This window comes from Euprymna scolopes, chromosome 45 (genome assembly GCF_053919585.1).
Source record: "Euprymna scolopes isolate OS-2025 chromosome 45, ASM5391958v1, whole genome shotgun sequence".
Lineage (NCBI taxonomy): Eukaryota > Metazoa > Mollusca > Cephalopoda > Sepiida > Sepiolidae > Euprymna > Euprymna scolopes.
This window is the reverse complement of record NC_136526.1, coordinates 44,016,260-44,043,822: the sequence shown is the minus strand read 5'-3', so window position 1 is coordinate 44,043,822 and position 27,563 is coordinate 44,016,260. Positions and strand designations below refer to the sequence as shown.

General features: G+C 35.9%; 1 protein-coding gene across 1 annotated transcript in view; it reads left to right on the top strand.

Annotated features, from left to right (window-relative positions):
- The window catches only part of LOC145269511 (uncharacterized), a 33,114-nt gene extending 7,424 nt beyond the window's left edge, over positions 1–25,690 (top strand). Inside the window, exons 2-3 of the mRNA XM_080125253.1 lie at positions 18,246–18,433; positions 25,132–25,690. Coding sequence (XP_079981379.1) covers positions 18,246–18,433; positions 25,132–25,683 — 740 coding nt within the window. The 3' untranslated portion in view covers positions 25,684–25,690. The remainder of the gene's footprint in view (positions 1–18,245; positions 18,434–25,131) is intronic.
- Positions 25,691–27,563: the final 1,873 nt, after the last annotated feature.

Sequence of the window (27,563 nt, the reverse complement as noted above, 5' to 3'; positions counted from 1 at the left end):
AAAAAACCTGACCCGTTAACCGCTCGGCCAGCAAAAAAGAGTAACCGACACACATTTGAATTTATTTAAGTAGAAACAGAATTGACAGGTGCCTGCACTTAATGACTTAATGAGGTAAAATAGAAGTAGCGGAGTTAACTTTTACTGCAGGGCAGTTTTTTGGGGGTTTGGTTACCCAACTTTGGCTGGTTTTGTTTCCCAAGATGTTGGGGAGAAACCATCTCCCCATAAAAAGGGGATTGTCCAAATTGAATAGCAATTGTCTGATATAAGGAGAAACTCCGCATTGATCAAAGCTGATTGCTTTCTGAATGTTCTTGGCAATCGTGCCGGTAACAATGCTAGCTTCGAATTAGTTTTGCTTTTATATGAAAAGGCCGAATCAACACGCGGCGATTGAAAAAGTCTTTTGCGGACATAGAGAAAAAGTGCACACACTAACACACATATTTTCGCTTATATATATATATATATATATACACACACACACGAGGAGCGTGCAATAAGTAATGCCTCTGACCCACTTCTCATAGAGTAGAGCAACGAAACTTGGCACAGTCATTAGTCTTTCTCTACATAGGAACCACCCAGAGTTATGCATTTCTTCCATCATTTGATGCAGCTCTGTAGACCGTTTTTGTAGAACACCCCAGGTTGGTCCTCCCACCATGACCTAACTTCAGAAATCAAGGCTGCATCATCTGGGAAACCCTTTCTTTTCAAAAGCAACTTCATGGCTGGGAAGTCAGAGGGTTCAAGGTCAGGAGAGTAGGGAAGATGGGGGAGGATTTCATAACCACACGCCCTGTGCTTCAGATCTGACAACATGCGAGTTGTGGACCGGAGCGTTGTCCTGCAGGAGGAGGGTACCTTTGCTGATCTTGCCTCGCCTCTTGATTTTGATAGCTTCCCTTAATTTCCTCAAAAGTGAAGCATAATAGGCTCCTGTAATTGTGGTACCCTTTGCCAGGAAATCTGTTATCGCTACTCCATCCTGGTCCAGGAGACGGAGAGCTGCACCCTTGCCTTCTTTGGAGGTAGTGAGTTCAAGTGCTTCCACTGCATTGACTGGGCTTTGGTCTCTGGATCATAGTGATGGACCCAGGTTTCATCCTGTGTAATCAGTTTTTTGAAAAACTTTGACTCATCTTCTTGGCACATCTCCAAATTCATCCTCGAACACTCTACGCGTTCTTGATTCTGGAATGGTGTAAGCAATCTGGGAATCCATCTGGCAGACACCTTATGCATATGCAAATGGTCATGAATGATAGTTTCCACAGACCCTGTACTAATGTTGACATCTTGGGCTATTTGGCGAATAGTAATGCGCCGATCTTCCAAAATGGCAGCCTCAACTTGACGGACAAATGCCTCATCAATGGCAGAAGGGGGGGGGGCAGGTCTGGGAGCTGTTTCCACAGGCTTTCGGCCATGTTTGAATTCACGATGCCAGTGTTTTACAAGGTCATATGATGGGGCATTATCACCATAAGTTTCTTTCATTTCATCAGAAGTCTCCTGTTGTGTGCATCCTTTCAAATACAAAAACCGGATCACTGCTCGAAGTTCAACAGGCTCCATTTCACACCTGACTTAGTTCAAGCACCTGTAAAACATAAACCACAATTAGTTTAGAGCTGTAATCTGCCACATAACTCATAGATATAAATCATTGCACATGCAAAATTTCAGCTAGATCGGCATTACTTATTGTACGCCCCTCGTGTGTGTATGTGTGTATGTATATATATATATATATATATATATATATATCACTTGAAGCAAAAACAATATTATGTACTTAATTGTCATGCTGAAAATATCCAAAAAGTGAAAGTTATTTACAGTTAACGGAAAATTGGGTAAAATTGCATTTTCCTTAGACGTTACAAAGTAAACAGTCAGTCTCCACAGACGGGCTTGCAGTATTTTTTTTCTATAGCAATAGACTTTCTTTTTTTTTTTTTTGACTAAAAAGCAGCAGTTCTCCTCGAATTTTCATAGGGAGTTGAGCAGCAAGATGTCTGTTTACATTGCACTTAAACTTCTGGATGTCAGCACAGTCAAGGAAGCAGGGACCCGGAAGGGAATTCCAAAGTCTAGCAGTCTTAGGGAAGAAACTATTACAGTAGAAAGCTTTCTTACCTCTAAGGATTTCTACTGCGTATGTGTGGGACTTGTATTCCAGTTGTGGGGGCACAAGGTTTTGTAGTTCGTGGCAGCATCTCTACCATTAAAATACTTGTAAAACAGACAAAGAAATGCAACATTTCATCAATGAGACAGTGGTTGAAGTCTAGCTGATAGTGCGGGACCTATTAGGTTGGTGACTCTTTTTTTGAACTTTAAGAGGGAGAGACTAGTAGCAAATGCACCAGCCCAAATGTGGCAACAATACTCCACATATGGGTGAATGGTGGCTTTGTAGAGGTACAGGATACTCTCAGGCGTAAGTAACTTTCTAGCACGGTAGAGAGAGAGCTCACCTTCTTTGCAGCAGCTTTGGCAGTGTCCTCAATGTATCTGTTCCAACTCCTGTTCCTTTTGAATGTTAAGCTGAGGTGTTTGAATGAAGTACTTTCAGTTAATTTATCATTAGTCATGGTTAAAAGTGGTTGAGCAGGATTTTTGTAGTTTTTAAAGGAAACAAGCTTAGTCTTGGAAGCATTGAATATTGCTATCCATTTTTGTTCCGATTCTGGAGGTCTTCGTCTAGCCTTTCTGCCACTGCTTTGAATACATGTTCATTCGTTTTCCTCTCATGTCTGTTATAGAGGTTGGTGTCATCAGCAAATATATCCATCTCAAAGGCATTTTTATCAGGGAGATTATTTATGAATATTAGGAATAAAGGTCCAAGAATCGACCCCAAGGTACACGTGCATTTATATCATATTGTTTTGACATAGGATCATTGATAACAACTTGGATCCTTCTCTTATTTAAGGATTTAAGCATTCTTCCAATAATACCATAGGATTTGATTTTCATGAGAAGACCATCATGCCATACCCTGTCAAAGGCCTTAGAAATGTCTAGGGCTACTTCCCTAGCATCCCCTGCTTTATCCACTGCATGGTATATACATTCAGAGATTATCTTCAGTAGAACGGGCTTGCCTTAAACCCATTGATTGGATAGAAGTTTAGCAGTTGTGAGGTAGTGGACTAAAGCTTGGTTAATTATGGAATCAAATAGTTTGGCAAAAAGAGGGAGGAGGATAATGGGGCGATAATTTAATGGGTCAGTTCTTTCGCCAGAATTCTTGTAAACTGGTATCACAGAAGCAATTTTCCAGTAGTCAGGAAAGCAAGATTCGTTTAAGGCATTTGTTGAAAAGATTAGCGAGAACAGGATCAATCTCAGTGGAACATTTTTTTAATAGAACAGCCAGGATGACATTAGGTCCACAGGCGTCTAGGTTTTTTATGATACCATGTACTTGAGAAGGGGTGATTTTTCAGATTATCTAGTGTGGTGTCTGTCTGCAAAGGCAAATCTGGGAGGGAATGGTTTGCTGGATCCAAAGTAGAGTTTTAGGCAAACTGACGGGCAAACAGATTAGCCTTCTCGGTTTCCGTGTAGACAACTTGGGGCAATTTTTGATTGCTCAGTACTTACTACGCTGTTATAGATTTTCCAAAAGTCACAAGTTCCTAATTTCTGTGCTTCAATGCGTTTTCTGGTTGTTTTGGTACATTTTCTTTTGGCTTTGGCTGTTTCCTTCTTACAATTTCTTCTAGCTTCTATAAGCTTTTGTCTGTTTGTACTGGATTTATGTTGGATAAATTTGCGATATGCATGCTGCCTTTGAGCAATTGTAGCTGTGCAAGTAGAAGTGAACCATTGGGGAGAGTGGGGTTTGCTACAAAACTTGCGTGTGGGAACATGTGCTTCAATTGTCACTTTGAACCATATAGTGGTCTCCTTTGCGCACTGTTCAGCAGGAAGAGAAAAGATATTTCCCAATGGAGCATCTCTGTTGTGATCCCTGATGGTATCCCAGTCAGCCTTATTGTAGTACCTTATCGTTTTGAGCAGTGACTTTTCAACTTGGGGTCAAGAGTTTAGAGTTATGGCTATCATTATCACAGCGTGATCAGAATTCCTCAAAGGGAAATGGGCATTTGTTACACAATCCTCAGGAACTGTGGTCAGAAATAGGTCCAGAAGTGAGGCTTGTTGGTCCTGACAATCTGGGAGACGAGTTGGGGACGTTACTGTCTATGTCAAGGAATGGGATATAGAAAAGTTATGTGTGATGTTACCAGCTGTGTCAGTGTAGTCAGAAGCCAAGCCAATTACTGTGGTGGACATTAAAGAGGGAGAGTGCTACATCTATACTGTCAGAGACATGGTTGATTAGAGTACAGTCTTGTGTCAAGGGAGACCGATAAAGGGAGTATAAGTAGCTAACGCTATGTCATAAAATTAGTCTAAAACACATGAAGGCCTGGTCATCTAATTCTCCTTAAGATTCTCTAGTCATGAGGGGAGAGGGTGTTACGACTATAGACTCCAAGTCCGTGCATGTGTTTGTCAGTCCTTATGACAAAGTGGAAGATAACCAGACATGTTAAAGAAGATGGAGGAGTACAAGCAAGTTAGTTTCACTTAGTGCAACATATCTGGGGAAGTGTGCTAGGAGAAATGATTCTACATTGTCGAGGTTAGTTCAAGTCCACAGATATTTGCAAATGTAAGCCTCAAGGGAGGAGGCGAAGCGTTGTTCACATGTGTGTGTCTGGTTTAATCATTATTTTGGATTGAACTGTCATTTTTTATCATTTAAGTTTAGGATGAGGGGTGCTTATGTGTTATGTCGAAATTGATATAGATTCCAAAAATTATAAAAAAAATGATCCAGTAGAAAAAATAATTACAAGTAAAGATCGACCCCTGAGGCACTCCTGCATTAATGTTATGCTGTTTGGATGTACGTCCATCAATGACAAACTGAATGGTCCTATTTTCTAAGTTTATTATTACCACAGGGCTCTATGGACAAATTTATCTTTAGTTGACCTTTGACAATTAAATATTTTCGTTTATTAACCAAACAGAAAAGTTACTAGCCAAACCCACATGATTTTTAGAATATGACATCTTCGTTCTGTGACGAGTTTGTACATCATATATTTCTGTATTTTTTTTTTTTTTTTTAATAAGTGTAATTCTAAATATAAAACAAATTTTATGTTGATACTTGAAGGTATAAACATTATTTCTTCAGATGTACATTGTTCTATCAAACTTTTATTGTTTAAATAATTTTACTTTGTTCATTTTATTAAAAAAGAAAAGTTGAAATGATATTTTTCCATTCGGTAGTGAGCTTTGGAAGATTGTCAGTGAAAGAAATGTAATCGCCAAAAGATAAGCGTTTCATTATTTCTAGTTGCCACTTTGAAAAAATCACTCGCAAATGCGACTGTTTCACTGACAATATAGAGCCATTGTATCATGTCATTGTTTAGTATTCGTCCAGTTATACTATTAGGGGTAGGCTATAGAAACAAAATTTTTCAAATAAATGCCAAAAGTGACTTATTACCTTCATTTATATGTAAATAGATGGGAACAAGTGATTTTTTTCAAAACGGGTCAAAATTGGAGGGTCGCTGGCCCCAAACGTGATTTGACCGCGTCAACGCGTGAAAATGGCCCAAATTTCGCCCCCGAACACACTTAATCATTTATTGAAAGCCACAGGGTGCATTTTTTGACTATAAATGCATTTGTATCATTAAATCTACCATTCCCATTGGCTATCCCACAAGTATAGGACTTTTTAGGGTATCTCAGAGTCCAAAATGGGTCCAAATTAGCCAAAAATGGTCGGAAATCACGGATTTTCCAAAATGCACCTCCCAAGCCACACAGGGTGCAATTTTTGACCATAAATGGCTCTATCTCATTAAATCTAACATTATCACTGGCTATCCCACCTATATAGGGCTTTTCAAGGTATCTTAAGGGTCCAAAATGGGACAAATTTACCCAAAAATTAGCCAAAAATGAACGAAAATCACGGATAATCCCCAAAATGCAGGTATTATATCTCATCGGGCTCCTATAAACACTCCTGTATGGCTTTTTACAGTTGGAAGACTGAAATAACCACCCTGTTATCTTATCCATTTGTATTTAGGGTATTTAGAGATCTTTGGGGGATGTAAAAAGGGTCAAAACAATCCAAAAATGACAAAATTACGCTTTACGGTACATAACATATTAATCATTAGTTCATTCATCAATGATACTTTTTAGAAACATCGTAACTTTACTACATCAACTTCTCAGAAAGTAATTAATTGTAAATTGAACATTGAATGTCAATAAAATGCTGTCCAAGAAGAGTCTGAATTCATATTGTTCTCATAGTTACCCCAAAATTGATGAAAATGGCCCTCGATTCGCTATTTCTCGATTTGTAACCAATATATTGAATAACTTGATAAAAGGTATGAGTAATTAGCAAAGGAATTATTTTGTTATTTCAAGACACAGCTTCACTTCACATTACTTTAAAATCATTCAACAGTAAAATATCAATATAATGCATTAAAGAGCTCGTCAATCACATCATTATTCTCTAGCACAAATACTGGTTTTCGTCTTGTCAAGTTCCATGCACCAATGACATTGCACGACAAAAATTGAATTTTCAATGTCTTCTGCTCTTCAGTTCTTGTTCTGCCAGAAACCGTTCATGTTCCATATCGACGTGGAAAGTGTCAATGAGCCATTTGTGAGAGAGAGACTTTTGATCGACAAAGAATCTTCGTTCATATACATCAAATTCATCAGGATTCACATCTTTTGAAAGTATATTGAAAAAGACATGGTGCTCTCGTTTCCATTTAATCATATTCACACGTCTGGAACCCTTTGCTTTGTAGACATCTTTGTCGTAAATTTTTAGCGATCGATCAAGTTTGTTTTATCCCAGGTATTGTAACATAACGAACATCACTTCCAAAGGCTTTCTGCCACAATTGTAGTAATCGCAAGGAGAACTGGTGAATATGATTTTTCTGTGTCGTGGTACCATATTTGGCAGCATGATGTTGCACAGCTTGAACACATTCAGCCTCAGTTGGAAGAGAATCAAGCAGAAGATAAGTCCAATCGTCGTAATTATAATCTTCGTCAATCTGCCCTGCTATACCAGCCATGTTCATTACATTTTACTAACTGAAAAAGAAAGCAAAGTTCAATCAAATTCACAATTAATGCAATGCAATGTTATCGTGTCTCTTTAAAGATGCCATTGCATTGTTACAGAAAGAAAACATTTCCTTATTTGGTAATTTTCCATCTATAACTCAAATTAAGCCCCTTTTTGACAACCTATGTTGATTCTTAGGGACTTTTTGACTCTCTTTGGCTAAATCGGCCATATTTAGCCCCTTTTAAAGGTCCTTATACCCCTCATTAACAGTGCAAAAGTTAGGAGAGTGCCTGCTTCAAGCATTTCCCAACAGTTTCTGCCATGTAGAGGTGTCTTTGGGCCCATGGGAGGTGCATTTTGGAAAATCCGTGATTTCCGACCATTTTTGGCTAATTTTGGGGTAATTTGGACCCATTTTGAACTCTGAGATACCCTAAAAAACCCTATACTTGTGGGATAGCGAATGGGAATGTTAGATTTAATGATACAAATGCATTTATAGTCAAAAAATGCACCCTGTGGCTTTCAATAAGTGATTAAGTGTGTTCGGGGGCGAAATTTGGGCCATTTTCACGCGGCGACGCGGTCAAATCACGTTTGGGGCCAGCGACCCTCCAATTTTGACCTGTTTTGAACAAAATCACTTGTTCCCATCTATTTACATATAAATGAAGGTAATAAGCCACTTTTGGCATTTATTTGAAAAATTTTGTTTCTATAGCCTACCCCTAATACTATATGATTTAATTTTCATTAGTAGCCTTTTCTTTTTCTTTTTTTTTGTTTTTTTACATAGGCATCACCACATTATCAAGGCCAAGAGGCCACTCAAGGATAAAGGGTAAAGAGTGTACAGTAGAAATTGGACAATATAGTAATCATTAGTAATGAAAATTTGGTAAATTTGATAACTTATATAGAACGGCTCATCAAGAACTTATTTACGTTAGAGTTGAACGCAACCATATTTTAGTCAGCCGGAAAGCAGGAAAACGGAAGACAATTCCACAGGCGTGCAGTTCTAAGAAAGAAGCTTTGTTCATGGAATCTACGTTTAGGTTTAGGCACAGATAAAGAGTGGGGAAAATTATTGATAATGTTTTCAGCTAGTCTAGTGTTTCTTGTGAAAGTTTGGCGAGGGGGGACCATAGATTGAAGCTCAGTCGAACACTTTCCATGAAAATAACGATACATCAGAGACAAACTCGCAACATCTCTTCTGTGAGAAAGAGGTTGCAAGGAAGAGAAAAGGAAATCTCCTACAAGGCTACGAAGTCTATTTTGAACTCTATCAAGGCAGGACAAGTCCTTTCTAGCAGCTCCTGCCCAGATGTGGCAACAGTATTCCATCCTTGGACGTACCTGGCTCTAATATAGATAGAGAATAGCATCAGCAGTGAGATATTTACCGGATCAATAGAAAGATCCCACCATTTTTCCAGCAGCCTTGGCAACAGATTTGATGTACGTGTTCCATTTATGATCAGGAGTAAAGGTCAAGCCGAGAAGCTTGTTAAAACTTGAGGCCTCCAAGACGAGAGCCATTCATTTCAATTGATGCCAGATGTGGATCAGAATGTTGATGATGTAAAGAGAGAAGCTTGGTTTTAGATGCATTAAAAGTAACCAGCCACTCCTTTCCCCATTGTACTACGTGCTCAAGATCAGAGGAGAGAGAATTGGAGAGAACTTGGTTGTTTACTGTCTTAGATGTGCTACCATAAATGGTAGTGTCGTCAGCATAAATGTCTACAAATGATGTAAGGATGTGATTTGGAAGATCATTAATGTAGATCAGGAAAAGAGTTGGGCCCAGGATGGACCCCTGAGGGACACCAGCATTAATACTGTGAGCTTCTGATTTTTGCCCCTCAACTACTACTCTTATGAACCTATCAGAAAGAAATGATTTAATAATTGAGAAGACATTTCCAGCTATACCATAGCTAGAGATCTTATGAAGTAAACCTTTATGCCATACTCTATCAAAGGCCTTAGATATGTCAAGAGCAATTGCCCTAGAAAGGTTGCCTCCGTCGAGAGATTTGCTAATCCTATGAGATATAACTGTAAGCACATCTGCTGTAGATCTAGCAGAACGGAAACCATATTGAGTGTCACTACTTTGTTAAAGGCCTTGAATATATTAAGGACTACAGACCTTGCTTGGCCCACCTTATCTAGTGCATGATATATGCGTTCAGAGATGACCATTACCATAAATATCAGTTCTGAGCAAAGTAACCATCTTGTTTAGTCAAATTGCTAATATGGACCAACTAAATATTCAGCTTTGAAAAGTTTATTTGTAGGTGTATTTATGTCTGTTTTGAATGAATCTCACATTTAAAGTTGTTGTTGTTGACATAGTTTTGATGATATGAAAACTTTTATTATCCAATGTATTTTTCTAATGGTTTCAATGGTCGCCATTTTGTTTTTAATGCAGATAATGCAAAACAAATTTTTTTAAAATTTTGACATACATTCTTTCAGTATTTAATAATTTTATGTAAACGTTTTTTCAGTCTATATATATATATATATATATATATAGCCCTTGAGTCAATTGAAAATTTCTTGGGGTGACTAAAAGTCGTAAATCACTCGCCTGCCAGTTGATAAAATTTCTTTAAATAAAGAAAGGGAAAAACTCCTTTATTTTACGACCCTCAAATATGTGGTGACTTAGAATGGCCTATGTCTCATCATTTGTGAATTCATTCATCTCTAGCTGTGAGATCATTAGAATATCTATTGAAAAAAGGGTGGTCATGCTAAAGGTCAACAAGAGGTCAAATTTTCACATAGTAGTCAAAATGTGCCTTCATTTAGCTCTCTAATTTTGCAATTCATTTGGAAAAAAAATTCTTCAACATACACTTCATGCTTACAAAAGTAAAGACAAACATTTGAAAGAGGGGAAAAAAAACGCATCATTCCGTCAAGCACGCTCCGAAAATTAAATTATACAACAAGTAAGTAATCATATTTTTCTCAATTATATAAATTCAGATATTTGCATGCTCTTTTTTGCACAACTTTCAAAAAATCATCGATACCCAATTTTAAAAATAATATTCTAAATTTTAGAATGTTGTTCCGAGGTGAATTCTTTGTTTTAATAGAAACAAGAGACCAATTTCTGTTCTACATCGAAGTTTTTTTTTCCATAAATTACAAAGAAAAATTGACCGTTTAAATTTTAAAAAGATGTTAAACCATGCCGATTTTCTAAGAAATCTAGTTCATTTCAGCTAAATGGTATTTTTTTTTTTTTTTTTTTTTTTTTGTGATATCAGAGATTTCAGACCACAATCATGAATACCCAGAGATTTTGTAATTTTTGTGAGGAAAATGTTGAAAAACAATTATGTTACATATTTATTAATTTTTATTAAAACTTTATAACAAAAAAATCAGCTTTTCCATTAAAAAAAAATTAAGGCACAAATGTTCAGTTTGCTTTTTCGCTTCTATGAATGCAATTAATTTTCTCAACAAATATAAGTATAACTATTACTAAGTATCAAAGTTATATTGAAGCAGTTGGCTCCCAAAATGGCTACCAAATTTTATTGACTACTGATTTTTTTTTCTTAAATAATAAGTTAATAAATTCAAATAGTTTTTATTGAAAATGTTGTCAACTGGATTAAGGTTACTGGTGGGGTTAAGGCGAGTGTATGTTTTTAATATTTGTAAAATAAAAATTTTGAGAAAAACGCCTGCAAAAATCAGACATTAAATTAACATGGAAGATAAAATAATTACTGCTTGGAAAATCAAGCAAAAATAATTAAAATTTGGCAGCCATTTTAGGAGATAACCATTTCAATATAATCAATATCCGACTATTTAATTTACCATTTTTTTTTATCCATTTTTTTTTTTTTTTTTTTTTCGCATTTTCTGTACTGAAACGGCACTCACCCTAGTCTGACTAATTATACAAATGATTCAAATTTAAGATAGTCCAAATTTTTGGAATCCAAAGAGGTTTTTTTTGTTGTTTTTTTTTTTTTACAAAGGAATCCCCACTTATCAAGGCCCTGAGGCCACTCGAGGATAAGGGTTAATGAGTGCACATTGGTCAAAAGGGCAATATCATAGTAATCGTTAGAAGTGTAAATTTGTTAAATTGGATTACTTTAGGGGAACAGCTCATCAAGAACTTGTTTACATTGGACTTGAAGACAGTCATACTATAGTCAGTTGGAAAGCAGGTGAATAGAACAGAATTCCACAGGTGTTCAGTTCTAAAAAAGAAGCCTTGTACATTTTAGGCACAGAAATTATTGATAGTGTTTACAGCCAAACGTGTATTTCTTGTGAATGTTTAGCGAGGAGGGACCATACATTGGAGCTAAGACGAACACTTGCTATGAAAATAACGATAAAACAGAGCCAGGCTAGCAACGTTTCTTCTGTGAGAAAGAGGTTGTAGGTAAGAGAAAAAGGCATCCCCCACTAAGCTACAAAGTCTATTCTGAACTCTGTCAAGATAAGGTCTTCCTAGCAGCTCCTGCCCATATGTGACGGCAATACTCCATCCTTGGATGTACCTGGTTCTTATATAGGTAGAGAATTGCATCAGCAAGTAGATATCTACTGCATCGATAGAAGGATCCCAGCATTTTTCCAGCGACCTTGACAACAGATTTGATGTACGTATTCCATTTTAAGATTGGAGTAAAGGTCAAGCCCAGAAGCTTCTTCATCACCTGGCAGAATCCATTCTTCGTCTCACCTGAACCTTTCAAAGCAGCTCTCGAGTCCTCAGTAAAAGCAACTTTTCAGAAGTCGGTTTTTAAATGATTCAACATCCAATTAAGATACTTCTTGTAGGATTTTTATTTTTTTATTTTTTTTTTACTCCCCAAACAAGGCATTTTACCATTTTTGAATCATGTCTACAAGGAACTATGCAAGGAGATGAGTAAGATGATGATTTACATTACATTTAAACTTCCACATGTCAGGGAAGCAGGAAGCAGGCAGGGAATTCCAAAGTCTAGCATTGTAAGGGAAGAAACTATCAAATAAGAAGGCTTTCCGGCATCTAGGGCTATCTATATTCAAGGTGTGTGATTTTGTTGCTTGGAGTGTACAAGTGCTTAGAGAGTTCAGAGCACAGAAGATTTAATTATGTTAAGTTTTTGTCCAGTAATAGCATAGGATTTGATTTTCATGAAGACCATCATGCCATACTCCCTCAAAGGTTTTAGATATATATAGGGCAGTAGCTTAACCTCTCCTGCTTTATCCAGTGTATTGTGTATACGTTCCGAGATTACAGTTAGAATATCTGCAATAGAACAAAAGTTTAACAGCTAATTCAATACTAAGCTCGTTTCCTTCAATAATTACAAGAAACCCTCTCAACCACTGATAGCTATGGCTAAAGATACATTAACTGAAAGTACTTCTTTCAAACTCCTTGGCCCAATGTTAATGGGGAACACGAGTTGGAACAGATACAGTGTGAGCATTGCCAAGAAGGTGGGCTCCCTCTACCATGCTAGAAAGTCACTTACGCCTGAAAGTATCCTGTACTCAACCAAGCGACCATTTGCCCATGTTCGGAGTATTGTTGCCACATTTGGGCTGGTGCATTTTTATTTTTTTAATTTTATTTTACAAGGTGGTCACCACTTATCAAGGCCTGGAAGCCACTTGGAGATAAGGGTTATTGCATGTCGTGTATAGTATGTTAATGTTGAGATTTGATAAAGTGTTTACTTAAGGGTGCGGTTCATCAGGAATTTGTTTATGTTGGACTTGAAGACATCCAAGTTGTAGTTAGGTGGGAAACAGGCAGTCGGAACAGAGTTCCACGGGCATGCACTTCTAAGAAAGAAGCTTTGTTCATGGAATCTATGTTTTGGTTTTGGCACAGATAAAGAGTAGGGAAAATTTTTGACAGTGGTTTTAGCTAGACGGGTGTTTTTCGTGAAAGATCGGCGAGGGGGACCAGGGATTGGAGCTCAGACGAGCACCTGCCATGGAAATAACGATAAAACAAAGACAGGCTCGCAACGTCTGACCTGTGAGAGAGAGGTTGCAGGGAAGAGAAAAGGGCATCTCTCACTAGGCCATGAAACCTATTTTGTACTCTGTCAAGGCAGGATAGTGCTTTTAGCAGCTCCTGCCCAGATGTGGCAACAGTACTCCATTCTTGGATGTACTTGGCTTTTCTATAAGTAGAGAATTGCATCAGCAGTGAGATATCTTCTGGAGCGGTAGAAGGATCCTACCATTTTTCCAGAAACTTTGTGTACGTGTTCCATTTCAGGTCAGGAGTAAAGGTCAAGCCAATAGTCGAGAGCCATCCATTTCAATTGATGTCAGATGGGAATCAGAGCGTTGATGATGTAAAGATAGGAGATTGGTTTTAGATGCATTAAAAGTAACCAGCCACCTCTTCCCCACTGTACAACGTGCTCAAGATCAGAGGAGGGGGAATCAGGGAGAACTTTGTCATTTACAGCCTTTGATGTGTTGCCGTAGATGGTCGTGTCATCAGCATAGATGTCAACGAATGATTTAAGTATGTGCTTTAAGAGATCATTGACGTAGATCAGGAAGAAAGTTGGGCCCAGGATGGACCCCTGAGGGACTCCAGCATTAATACTGAGGGCCTCTGATTTCTTCCCATCAACCACTACTCTTATGAGCCTATCAGAGAGAAATGATTTAATGATAGAGAAAACATTTCCAGCTATACCGTAGCTGGAAATCTTGTGATGTAGGCCCTTATGCAATGCTTTATCGAAGGCTTTTGATATGTCCCTAGAGAGGAAGCCTTTGTCAAGAGATTCACTAATCCTATGAGATATAACCATTAGCACATCTGCTGTAGATCTAGCAGAGCGGAAACCATATTGCATGTCACAAAGAAGGTTATTTCTACTGAGGTAGTTGTCTACTTTATTTAATATGGATTCCAGCAACTTACTCATGACACACAGGAGACTTATTGGTCTGTACTAATTCACTGAATTCGTAAATACAGGGCATACTGATGAGGTTTTCCAGGGTGTTGGGGAAACATTTCTCTTTAAGGCAACGCTTAAAGAGTTTTGTAAGTATGGGGGTAAGTTCTGGTTGAAGCTTTTCCAGCACTATAATTGGAATGCCGTCAGGGCCAGTTGCTTTACTGGAATCAAGGTTCTTGTCTTGATTAGCTTAGCGACCTCACGCACAGATATTTGTATGTTGCATAATGTGTTGTCTGTTATAGGAGGAAATATGGGGAGTTGATGGCCCTCGTCGTGTAGGCTAGAATTAGCTTCAAAGTTCTTGGCAAATAGTTTGGCATTGTCTGATGCTGACGAGATTACCTCAGGTTCATTGATGATGGTTGGGATACAACTCACGCTTCTGTTCAGGATCCTATTTGCTATTTGCCAAAACTGGTGGGAACCAAGCCGCTGCTCAGTAACTTTAGATTTAACGGACTGAGCATATAGCTCTCTTGCATTTTTTTATTACTCTTTTACCGTGGTTGCTGGCAGTCCTAAAAGCAGCTCTAGTCACAGTGCATCTATTACATTGGTAGCTATGGAAAAAGTGATTTCTGTGCGTGATGGCAGCAGCATATTCTGGGGAGAACCATGGCTGGCTGTTAGGTTTTTGTTGGAATTTTTTGCACCAAACATTTATGTTGTTGTTTTTTTTCTTCCCTTTTCTTTGCAAAACTCAATCATGTTCTGCAAAGTCAAAAGCAAAAACAATTTTCCTCTACAAAGCAACCAAGCCAAACATCATGAATAAATGTTTAAAGCATAAAAACTTCAGCATTAAATAACCCAGCTCAAGCAAATGGGTTGCTAGATATTCTAGTAAAATTTTAAATAGTAATTTTTATAAATTACTAGCAGGGCTGCCCGATATTGCCCGAGATAAAAATGTAACATATTTCTCTTAAAACTTTTCTCTCTCTATCTCTTTCTATCCCCCCTCCTTCTCCAGCCTATTCTTTTTTAGCTAGACACACACACACACCTCTCTTTTATATAATAGACTAGCCTGAGTGCCCGGGTGTTCGGAGGTGTGTTAAGCAAAAAAAAAAAAAGTGGTAGTAGGCAAGCTTGAACCCATGACGCAAACGTGAAAGAAAATCTGACGTCTTAGCTGATGTCTCTATGGCGCGAACGGAAGTCAAAAACGTTGAAATTACGTGAAGTCAATACAACAGTGACGACTTGCTAAAATGTCGGCAAAAAAAATCGACCCCTTCTTGTACAAAACAGCCGAGTTTAGGGTGAAGGAATTAATGATTTTGGCTAATTTTTCGATATTTGTCGTCCGAGACGTTGAACTTCAAAATGACACCGATCTTGTCGGGATCCGTCGCCTCTGTCAAAAGTTTTTGCGAGACATACAAACATACATTTCAAACAGACAGGTGAGATTTATATTATAGACTAGCGAGGGGTACCCGGCGTTGCCCGGGTGTTTGTAGGTGTGTGTGAAAAAACCCCGAAATGTGAAAAAAAAACAGGTGCCCGTGAAAAAAATAACGAAGCCTTTACGACGCGCAGTTGGAAAATAGTAAAGTGTGAAAAAAAACAGGTGCGCGTTTTTGATTGACGTGACGGCGATAGCTATTCAGCTGTTAGCATTTTGTGCGAGACAGTTTTTAATGAGGTCAATAAATCGGTTTGTTTGTTTTTAAAAACCCGCTCCCTGTTTATTAGGGGGAGCGTCTCCTCTCGAAATGAAAGCTACCGTCTGATATGACGAAGTCGACATTGACCAAACGTTACTTAGCTCTCTAGAGACCACTGGCTTTCGGCCAGTGATTAGTCGAGTTTCATTTTTGTTTATACCGAAAACCGAATGTAACGCGTGCCGATGCGGGAAATGTCGAATAATTAACATTTGAAAATCAATAAAATTAAATAGACAGGCGAGCTCCGTGGTTAAGTGTGAGATATTACAATTTATAGATGATATAAAAAGTTTTAAGAAGTTGTGAACCGAGCGAGCGCTTCTCTGAAAGAAGCCTTTTGTGGGCATCGAGGAAAAGTGTACATACACACATACATACATACATTTTCGCTTTTATATATATAGATTACCTTTTTTATATGTAGATTACTTGTGGAATGAGTGTTCATTTTATTTCAAAATTAGTACATAACACTGAAAAATTAACCCTACCTACCCCCTCCCTCTTGACAAAGCCCAGTCCAGGTGACTCTCTCAAGAAACAAATATTGTTCATCCAGGGCAACACTGATTACGGCCATACTAATTTTGTTGGTATTTGCTTAGTGGTTTTGAACTTAAAGCTGGACATACAAACATACACACAAACATTTGTATTACATATAATAAACTAGTGGTGGAGCAGCATTGCCTGGTCATAAGATACAGTTAAAAAAATCCATCTTACAGTGTTATAGGTCCTGGATATGACCTTAAACTATATCCGATGGTGAGGCTCCAGTTTGCGGGCTTTGGGGAATGTGGAGCCACCCTTTAATTACCATTGCTCCCACGTCCACTCTGACCTGGAGTGGTAGTACCTGTTAGGGTCCCAACTATGGGTTAAATAGAAACCGACTTGAAAAAAACAAATCTATATATCTATAAAAGTGAACGTGTCTGTCTGTCTGTCTGTGTACATTTCCCTACGCAATAACTCTGTCAATTTTTAGTCTATAGACTCGAAATTTGAAATGCCGGGTACTGAGATTTGGGAAAATCGATGTGACGGGTGTCAGCCAGAAATTTGGCTGTTAAGGGGTCAAATTTCAACGATTTGACCTTTAAGAACTCTACCAAACTCCTCCGACAATTTTGGGTCTAGACACTTGAAATTTTAGATATAGGTTCCTTGAACCTGGATCTAACTTAATAAAGTGATTTGAGCCCGAAACTATAAATTTTAAGGGGTCATAATAGGGGTCAAAGTTTTAAAAAATTAACCATTTTTTTTTGTTTTTTTTTTTTTTGGCTTTTTTTGCACAGCATACACCTCCAAACACCCGAGCAACGCCGGGCACCCCTGCTAGTATATTCTATTAAAAAACATTTCAAAATCACTGGATTTGGCATTAAATAACCTGAAAAGGGTTGATATGCCGTAAAACAAACAGTGTTATAAGAAAAAGAAATGCTGCATAGTGAACACATGTAAGAACGTCAAGAATTTTAAAAGATAGGAGAGACAAAACGTTATTAAAAGAAAAAAAAAAAATGCCGTGTGCTGGGCGCGAACTTGCAAAACTCAAGTTTGTAAAGGAACACTCTATCAATCGGACCAAGACATCACCAATGTTGTCACTTTGCAAATTTAGCTTTTTTAAAATGAAATGACGTATCGACCATTCGCATATGTGCGATTAACACACAGTATCAAAATCAAGATTTTTACCTGCCCCCCCCCTCCTCCCTCAAACAAAACGACATTTCTATATTATGTATCCAAGAGATTGTTATCAGGTTTATGCTGGTTAATGCAGATAACAAAAGTTTTTAGCGGACATATAGACTGCAATTTATATAATAGAGTAGCCTAGGTGCCCAGCATTGCCCAGGTGTTTGGAGGTGTGTGTTGAGCAAAAAAAAAAAAAAAAAAAAGTAAAAATGTAGTAGGCAGGCTCAAACTCGTACCATGAAGGAGGAAAAGAATGTGAAAAAAAAAAACGTCTTGCCGTTGTGTCCATCGACAAACTGGAAGTGGAGAAGATTTAAATTAAGGCTAGTCAATCGAAAAGAGGTGATGACTTTTGAAAATATCGGTGAAAAAAAGCGAACCCCTCTTGTAAAAAAAAAAGTGCCCAGTTGAGGGTAAAGGAATTAATGTTTTTTGCCAATTTTTCGATATTTGTTGTCCAAAGAGCTGAGCTACAAAACGATACCGATCTTGTGAAAATCTGTCACCTCTGTCGAAAGTTTTAAACATACATACATTTTAAAACGGGCGGGTGATAGATATTATATAGATAAAGAAACAATTATAAATCTTTTGAAACATTTTTACTTGTCTCTCAATTTCTTTTCCGATTTTCCTTTCAATTTTTTTTTTTTTTTGTTTCATTTTTTTTGTCTTCAGAGTCACTTGTTAAAAGTAAATGGAACCAGTTAAAGAGTCAATACCGACGGGAGTTAGGCAAATTGTCCGAAACTGGCAGTTCAGAGGGAGACACTCCTGCATCCAGATGGTGGCTGTTTGGGTTGATGGATAGTTTCTTGCGGCAGCACACAACACTCCGGAATGGATCGAATGGATCGAGCTATACGGTAAGGGGGTAGAAAGTAGATTTACACTTTTGTTGCGTCTGTTTCTGCAGCTAGAAACCTCCAGATGTTGCTAACATGTCATCCTAAAGAATTCAGTAGCGTGTTTATGTTGAAACTTTATATCATGTTGGCTTGTTTATCTTCTCCCTGTGCACACTGAATGACGTCATCAATTAAAATGGATTTTTTGGGATTTTTGGTGTGTGTGTGTGTGTGTGTGTGTCCCGACAAAAGAAGGGTGCACCTGTAAATTCACCCTCGTCCATTCGTCTGTCCACTCTTTTCTCAATAATTACGTCTTAGAATTTTTTGAAATTTTTCCACAACCATTAACACATGATTTGAGTAAAAAAGTAACAACAGATTTTCCAAGAAAAACTCCAGTTGCCCCCCCCCCTAGGGGTGCCTTTCACTTTTGTGCTTATTAAAAAAAAATTGATGCCTTGGATTTTTATAAAACTTTCTGAAAAGTTGTAACTGATTTCTATAAAATTTTGTTTGTCTATACTTTGTGATAACTCTTCGGTGTGCCTCAGGGGCTCTTTAAGGGCTAATAAAAACGCTACATTCTTGGGACTATTTTACCATATTTGTCCAAAATTTTCTGTGTATGGCTATTTAGCAGTTTTGCATGGTGCTGAACTCAAATTAAAATATGTTAAGACCTTGGGGCTTTTGGGACTAAATAGGTGGGGTAGGGGGTGTAAATGATGGACTTAGTCATTTATTTTTTTGTATGGTGCAGAATTCAAATTTACATATATTAAGGCCTAAAACTGCACCGTTTTTCATTTTCACCAGGAGTTGATGTTCCCTGGGGGCTTTTGGGGCTAAATGGGGTGGGGGACAAATGCTGAATTTAAATTTTCTTATGCCTCGTTCACAGTGCACTCACGAAGGACCATGTATGCTTCACTTTTTTTTTTCTTTTATTCTTTTATTTTCTTTTTAACACTTATTCACCTCCGATAAGGAATGTTGCCAGTTGGACATAAAAGGCTACTATTTGAGATTGTCTGCAAAAACGTCGCTTGTTAAGCTATAATCAACTGATCAAAGTGTAGTATCTGTTCTTCAGATATTGCACTTCCATTTCTTGTTCTCTTTTGGTGGAGGAGCAGTCCTTCACAACTGAGACAATTTTTTATTTTTGTACCTTTTCTTCACGTTAAAAAATGACCCTGGTGTCTAACTCTGTCCAGTGGGGAGACATTGTAAATGGGTACAATCAACTGATTGTTTTTTTTTTTTTAAATTTTTTTGTTTTAATATATCATTTTAAGCAAAAACAATATTATATACTTAATTGTCATGCCGAAAATAGTAATGTATCCCAAAATTATTAAAACTCATTGAGTAGAAAGTTATCTATAAATATAAAAGCGAAAATGTATGTATGTATGTATGTATGTATGTGTTCGCTTTTTCTGTGTGTCTACAAAAGGCTTCTTTCAGAGAAGCGGTCGCTCGCTTCATAACTTATTAAAACTTATTATATCACATATAAATCGTAATATCTCACAGTTACCAACAAAGCTCGCCTGTCTATTTAATTTGCTCGATTTCAGGAAGATAAATATTCAATATTTGTCGCTCGCCGCATGTGGGTTAGTCTTTTTTCTATAACATCTTGGGGGAAAACAAAGCGTTGAGCAGTAAATGAAATCTCGCAGTCAAACTTGACCTCATTAACTCATTAAAACGAGCACCTGCTAAATCCAAGTAATTAAATAAATTCAACCGTGTTTCCGTAAGCATGTCCCGGTTGGGCAATGGTTAACGTCGCACTTTTTTTTTTTTTCACAACTTTGTCTCAACAGTTCGGGTTCGATCCTCATACTTACTTTTTTTTTTTTTTAACCCTCCCCCCCCCCCACACACACACGCACAGCTCCAAACACCCGGGCAACGCCGGGTACCCCTCGCTAGTTTATAGTTAAAAGTAATTTTTATGGAAAATTGGGTTAAATCCCATTTTTCTTAGATGTTTTAAAGTAGACAGAAGTTTACATGCAGGGGATATAACTCTGGAATGAATATTGCTTGTTCAGTGCTGCAATATTTGTTCTCTATAGTGATAGACTTTTTTCATAAAAGCAATAGGAGTTCTACTTGATGGATTTTCGTAATTTTTGGATATATTAATGTTTTCGGTATGACAAGTACATATTGTTCTTGCTTAAAATGATATATTTAAAAAATCAATTTGTTGACTATATCTTAACGAGCACTTCAAAAGCATTATATAAGGAAACTGAAATATTAGGTTGAAAAGAAAGTTCTTGCAGAATTTTTATTTTGATTTCACTTATATTTTCAAATAAGTTTTTGTTATACCTTTTACTTTATATGTCATTTTAAAGAGTGTTTTTTCTTTATATGTCATTTTAAAGAGTGTTTTTTCTTTATATGTCATTTTAAAGAGTGTTTTTTCTTTATATGTCATTTTAAAGAGTGTTTTTTCTTTATATGTCATTTTAAAGAGTGTTTTTTCTTTATATGTCATTTTAAAGAGTTTTTTTTTACTTTATATGTCATTTTAAAGAGTGTTTTTTACTTTATATGTCATTTTAAAGAGTGTTTTTTCTTCTAATCGTTTAAAAAATAGCAATAATGTCTTCTTTTCAGAACGTTGAATACAAGATGGAAAAAAAGCAAATTCACACAATTTTCTTTTTTCAATTCAAGCTAGGCCAAAAAGCTTGCGATATCAACAAAGTGTGTGATCCAGGAAGCACTACTGAACGCAGAGCATGATGATAATTTAAGAAAATTTGTGCCAGCGGCAAGAGTTTTTAAGATAATGAGCATAGTTGTCTGCCATTAGATGTTGACAACAATCAATTAAAAGCCTTAGTTGAAGCCAATCCATCTGCAACTGTTTGAGAACTTGTTTCTGAATTAGATGTAACATATACAACAATTTCCAACCACTTGAGAGACGGATTGGAAAGACAAAAATATTTAATAAATGGATGCCTCACAAATTGAACAACTTAAAAGAAACGCCATTATAAAGTGTCCTCTTCCCTTCTTTTAAGTAACAAGAACGACCCGTTTCTTGATTAGGTTGTGATTTGCGATGAAAAGTGGGATCTTTACGACAACCGGCGACGCTCAGCTGAGTGATTAGATACTGACAAAGCTCCACAACACTTCTCGAAGCCAGAGTTGCACCGAAAGAAGGTCATGCTGACTGTTTGGTGAACTGCAACCGATCTCCTCCATTAGTTTATTTTGAATGCAGACGAAACCATTATGGCAGAGAAGTACTGTCAACAAATGGATGAAATGCATCAGAAACTTCGACAACAACACCCAGCCTTAGTCAACAGAAAAGGCTCAATTCTTCTCCACAACAATGCCCGACTACACATTGCTAAACTGACCCTGCAGAAGAACGAATTGGGTTACAAAACTCTGCCTCATCCACCATACTCTCCAGACCTCTCACCTACCAACTACCACTTTTTCAAGCATCTCGACAACTTTCTGCGTGAGAAATGCTTAAAAAAACCTAAGTGATATCAAAAACGCCTTCAAAGACTTCATTGCTAATAGAACACAAGATTTGTACATTATTTGCATAAATACACTTATTTTGCATAAATACACTTATTTTGCATAAATACACTTATTTGCATAAATACACTTATTTTGCATAAATACACTTATTTTGCATAAATACACTTATTTTGCATAAATACACTTATTTTGCATAAATACACTTATTTGCATAAATACACTTATTTGCATAAATACACTTATTTTGCATAAATACACTTATTTTGCATAAATACACTTATTTTGCATAAATACACTTATTTTGCATAAATACACTTATTTTGCATAAATACACTTATTTTGCATAAATACACTTATTTTGCATAAATACACTTATTTTGCATAAACACACTTATTTTGCATAAATACACTTATTTTGCATAAATACACTTATTTTGCATAAATACACTTATTTTGCATAAATACACTTATTTTGCATAAATACACTTATTTTGCATAAATACACTTATTTTGCATAAATACACTTATTTTGCATAAATACACTTATTTTGCATAAATACACTTATTTTGCATAAATACACTTATTTTGCATAAATACACTTATTTTGCATAAATACACTTATTTTGCATAAATACACTTATTTTGCATAAATACACTTATTTTGCATAAATACACTTATTTTGCATAAATACACTTATTTTGCATAAATACACTTATTTTGCATAAATACACTTATTTTGCATAAATACACTTATTTTGCATAAATACACTTATTTGCATAGACACACTTATTTGCATAGACACACTTATTTTGCATAAATACACTTATTTGCATAGACACACTTATTTTGCGTCGACAGAAATATGTTCATTCTGATGATGCTTATTTTGATCAATAAATTTTCGTTTGAGCCAAGATACGTTCATCTGAATTTAAAAGGTAAAAAACCACAAGAACTTGTCAACCTGATAGAAACCGACAACTAGATAGCGGTCTGCATTTCATTTAAATTTGAACATGTTAATACAGTCAGGAAGCAAGAAACAAGGAGGGAATTCCAAAGTCTAGCGGTTTGAGAAAAGAGACTATTAGAGTAGAAAGCTTCCTGGCAACTAGGAACCTCTGCAATGAAGGGGTGGGATTTTGCTGTTTGTTGGATTCGAACTAGTGCTATTCACCTGATATTGCTTGTCAGAAGATATATTGCTGGTTGGAAATAATTTTGAATATAGTCATGTCAGACAGATAAACTTATCTTAACAACTATATATTTTCGTTTACTAGCTAAACTTGCGTGATTTTTGGAATATGACATCGTTCCGTGACGAATACGTGCATCATACAAATTTTTCTGTTTTTTTTTTTTTTTTTTGAATGTAATCCTAAGCATGTACCTAATTTATATTGAGACTTGAAGGTATAAACATTTAAATTTCTTTGGATGTTTTTAAACATATATTGGTAAAAATACGAGCATACTTACACAAGAGGACTTCCATAGGACCTTCCAGAAGTTGTTGTTGGCACAGCACAGCAAGTGCATTGCAGCCGGAGGAGATTACTTTGAAGGGGACTACAGTTTAATGTGTGTACTATCAATAAAAGTGCCCATGCGAAAAAAAGCCTGGAAATTTATTGAAGGCACCATGTCATAGTTTATGAATTTTCAAATGAAAATAGAATGGTCATGTTCTGAGACTTAATATATAGTTACATCTCGTATATATATGTGTGTGTGTGTGTGTATGTGTATATATATATATATATATATATATATATAATTTAAAGGAAATTAGAACAATAGTCTAAAGAGCAGAGTGTATTTTAATGTAATAGTAAAATTACTAGTTGAATTAAAATACAGGAAAGAAAAAGTGCTCGTTGTAATTTAGATATATAATAAGCTCGATAGGTAAATATCCTAGAGCTAATTTAATATTTAGTAATGTGATTGATAATTTAAAAATCAAATTATAATTAAATAAAAAAATCCGTTTCATGAGAAGGAACAACAACAAAATCAATTATTTGTACGATCGTTTCGGAAAACTCGATGTCTACCACAATAAAAACACTGTTTTCCGAAACGATCGTACAAATAATTGATTTTGTTGTTGTTCCTTCTTATGAAACGGATTTTTTATTTAATTATAATTTGATTTTTAAATTATCAATCACATTACTAAATATATATATATATATATATATATATATATATATATTAGATTTTATTAGTATATGAACATAACTGGAATTTTAATATATTAAAATTTTTGGTTTAAAAAAGATTAAAACAAAATATTAATAGGGTATATTATAATCTGTTTCTGTATTTTGATTAGTTATTTTTTATTATTGTGATGTTTTTAATTGTTTTTTTTTGTGTGTGTGTGTGTATATATATATATATATATATATATATATATATATAAAAAGAACAAAAAAACTAACCAAAGTAATTTGAGTTAGAAATGCTTCACTTCAATGGTTTTAATATCTGAAATAAAAAGTAAATGTTCATTTTTAATGGATGCAAAGATTTTCTTTTTTTTTTTTTTTTTTACTTAAAAAGGAAGAGGAACCTCTCCTCACATGTTGTTGTGAACTTTTAACATTTTACTCGCTATCTTGCTTTCCCTTTTAGCTAGATCTTAACATATTGAACCGAGCAGAACAATTTGGTGTCAATATAATTTTTATTTTCAAAAGATTATCCTTCCCCCCCCTTGTTTTGTTTTTTTTTTGTTATTTGTTTGGTTATTGTTTAGAATTCAACTTGATTTAAAAAAAAAAAAGAAGAAAAAATACAGCAAATTTATGGCGTATATATCCATCACAGAATGAAGATGTCATATTTAAAAAATCGCAAGCATACAGTCTTTAGCGATTTTAAAGTTTTATTTTTGATACAAAACAAAATCTCTGTAGTTGAGTTGTCGCTCTTAAATTTTAACACATTCTAAAACAACATCCGGCTCTCTCGTCATAAAATTTGGTTTCCTAAAAAAAAAAAAACTATTTGATCAATTTACATGATTTTTGGAACATGACCTCTTTATTCCATACATCATAAAGATTTGTCTGTATTTTATTTTTAATCCTAAATATGTACTGCATGTTTTAATATGGAAAATATTTTTCTACAATAATCTTATTTAATTTTCTCTACAGTTTCCGATCGAGTCCCTCAAGATGGAAGATGTTTCTTCTGTACCATCATACGAAACTGTTGATGACACCCTTGACAACTGTATCGAATCTGGAGGCAGTCTTGACGGTTGCCTCGAGCCAGAGGAGTCTGAGAATGTCATGCTCTTGAAGGAGCCCTCCCCCGTGGAAAGGGAAGAGACGAGCTGTTTCAGCATATCTTCTGTTCGTAACTTTTCCATGGGAGACATGGCCAATAACAGTAGCAGTAGCACCAACAGCAACCCAGTCCTCGACCAGTCGCGGAATCCCGACGAAATGTTTACCGCGTGGCTCTATTCAGAACTGGCCCAAATTGACGACGAATATGTAAAGGACGAGTTGAAGATTGAGCTGATGCGGAAATGCAACGAAGCGAAACGGACGTGTAGGTTGCGGAACATGCAGTCAGTATCGCACTTAAATCGACCCAGTTTTGGGTCGGACCATCATATGGGACACTCCTTGTCCCCTCAGCTATCTGTAAGGCCCCTGGGCCCACCATCACACTCCACACAAATAAACAGAACCACCTAGACATTTATTTATTTTTTTTTTATTTTTATATTTTTAAAAACTATTTTTTTAAGCTCTCTAAAAAAAAAAAAAAAAAAAAAAAGATTACTTGGACCCTTGTATCTGTGGTGGGCTGTTTGAGAAATAAAATTTAGGTACTTGTTTACATTGGTGATATTTTAAACCAATGAGGTGAAAACATTATGTACTTACATGTTATAGAGAAATTAGTATAAATTTACAAAAATTATTAAAAAAAATGATCCAGTAGAAAATGTGCTAGATGTATTTTTCAACAAAAAAAAAAAAAAAAAATAATCTGTATTTCGTTGTGAAAAGTGTTGGTTTAAAAATGGTGGATCCTTAATGTGTCAATTTAAGTCAAGGGTTATCTTCCTTGTCTCTCTTACTTGGTTCGACATTAAAACTTGCAATAAAACTTGATAATATGACAAATTCTATTTTTACTAATGTTGGGACGATTAATCAGAATCCGGAATTGGAAAAATCAACAATTGATGCCTATTTTCCGATGCCAAAACGATTCTTTTAATTGTCTTTTTTATTTGATTTTGTTTAAAGCAAAATCTTCCATTGCTGGTAATAATAAAATAATATTGATTTTAAAATCGGTACATCATTCTCCACAAGTGTAATTTTACGTTTAGGAAAATATCTGCACATTTAACGTGTGTTTTTTATAGAAATCGGGGAAAAATAACAATTCTATAGTTATTTAGAGATTTATAAAGAATCAGAATCGGTAAATTTAATACGGAATCGGTAACTATATCCAAATCAGGGGAAAATATTGGAATCGTTCCATCACTAATTTTTACTTGTAATTATTTTTCTACAAGATAATTTTTTGTATTTCTTGCGGTTTATACCAATTTCAACATATCACGTTTGTATATAATAATGTTTTCATCTGAAACCCGTTGGTTTAAAAAAAAAAATCACCAAAATAAAGCACCTAAATTCTTCTTTTCTTTTTGTAAATATGAGGGCAGAAGATCTCGGATTTTCAATTTATTGTGTTACGTTAAAAGCTTTACAGTATGTAGAAATTTACTATCGAATGAGATTTTAAAAAAACCTATAGCTTTTAACCAATTGTTTTTTTTTTTTTTTTTTTTTTTTTTTCAAATATAATAACATAGATGAGAAAAATAGCCAGATTAATGTTTATAGAAAAAATTGTCGGATTAAGAACGACAAACGACATAATACATTTTTTGGCCTTCGGGATAAGATCAAAGTGTAGTATCTGTTCTTCAGATGCTGCACTTGAATTTCTTGTTCTCTGTCAGTGGAAGAGAAATCCTTCACGACTGAGACAATTTTTTATTTTTGTTCCTTTTCTCCACGTTAAAAAACGACCCTGGTGTCTAACTCTGTCCCGTGGGGAGGCATAGTAAATAGGAACATAATACATTTTTTATTTAAACAAAAGGAATAAGAAAAAACTATTGGATAAAACTTCTACAAATTTATATTGTGCAGGGTGCCCTTCTTCTCAATACTACCTGTAGATTCATTTGGGGGTTAATGAATACAGCATAATCACACACCTGTTCTCGTTAAATCACCAAAGTTAAGCACCATTGAGCCTGGTCAGTACCAGATGGGTGACTATTTAGGAATACCAGGTGCTGTATGTAGGAGGATGTCGGCATCTCCCTGCAAGAGCTGCAAAAACCTTACATCATCTTTCCTTATAATGATATGTATGCGGTTGGGAGACAGCTTGTGAATTTCATGCTCCCATGTAACTTCCTCCTTTGGAAGAAACCACCACGCGTAGAGTAAGTGCTGCTTTGGTAAGTCGTTAATGACACAGACTGAAAGTCTGGGAGTGACAGGTTTGAATCCAGTTCATTTCACACCTGACCTTGTGT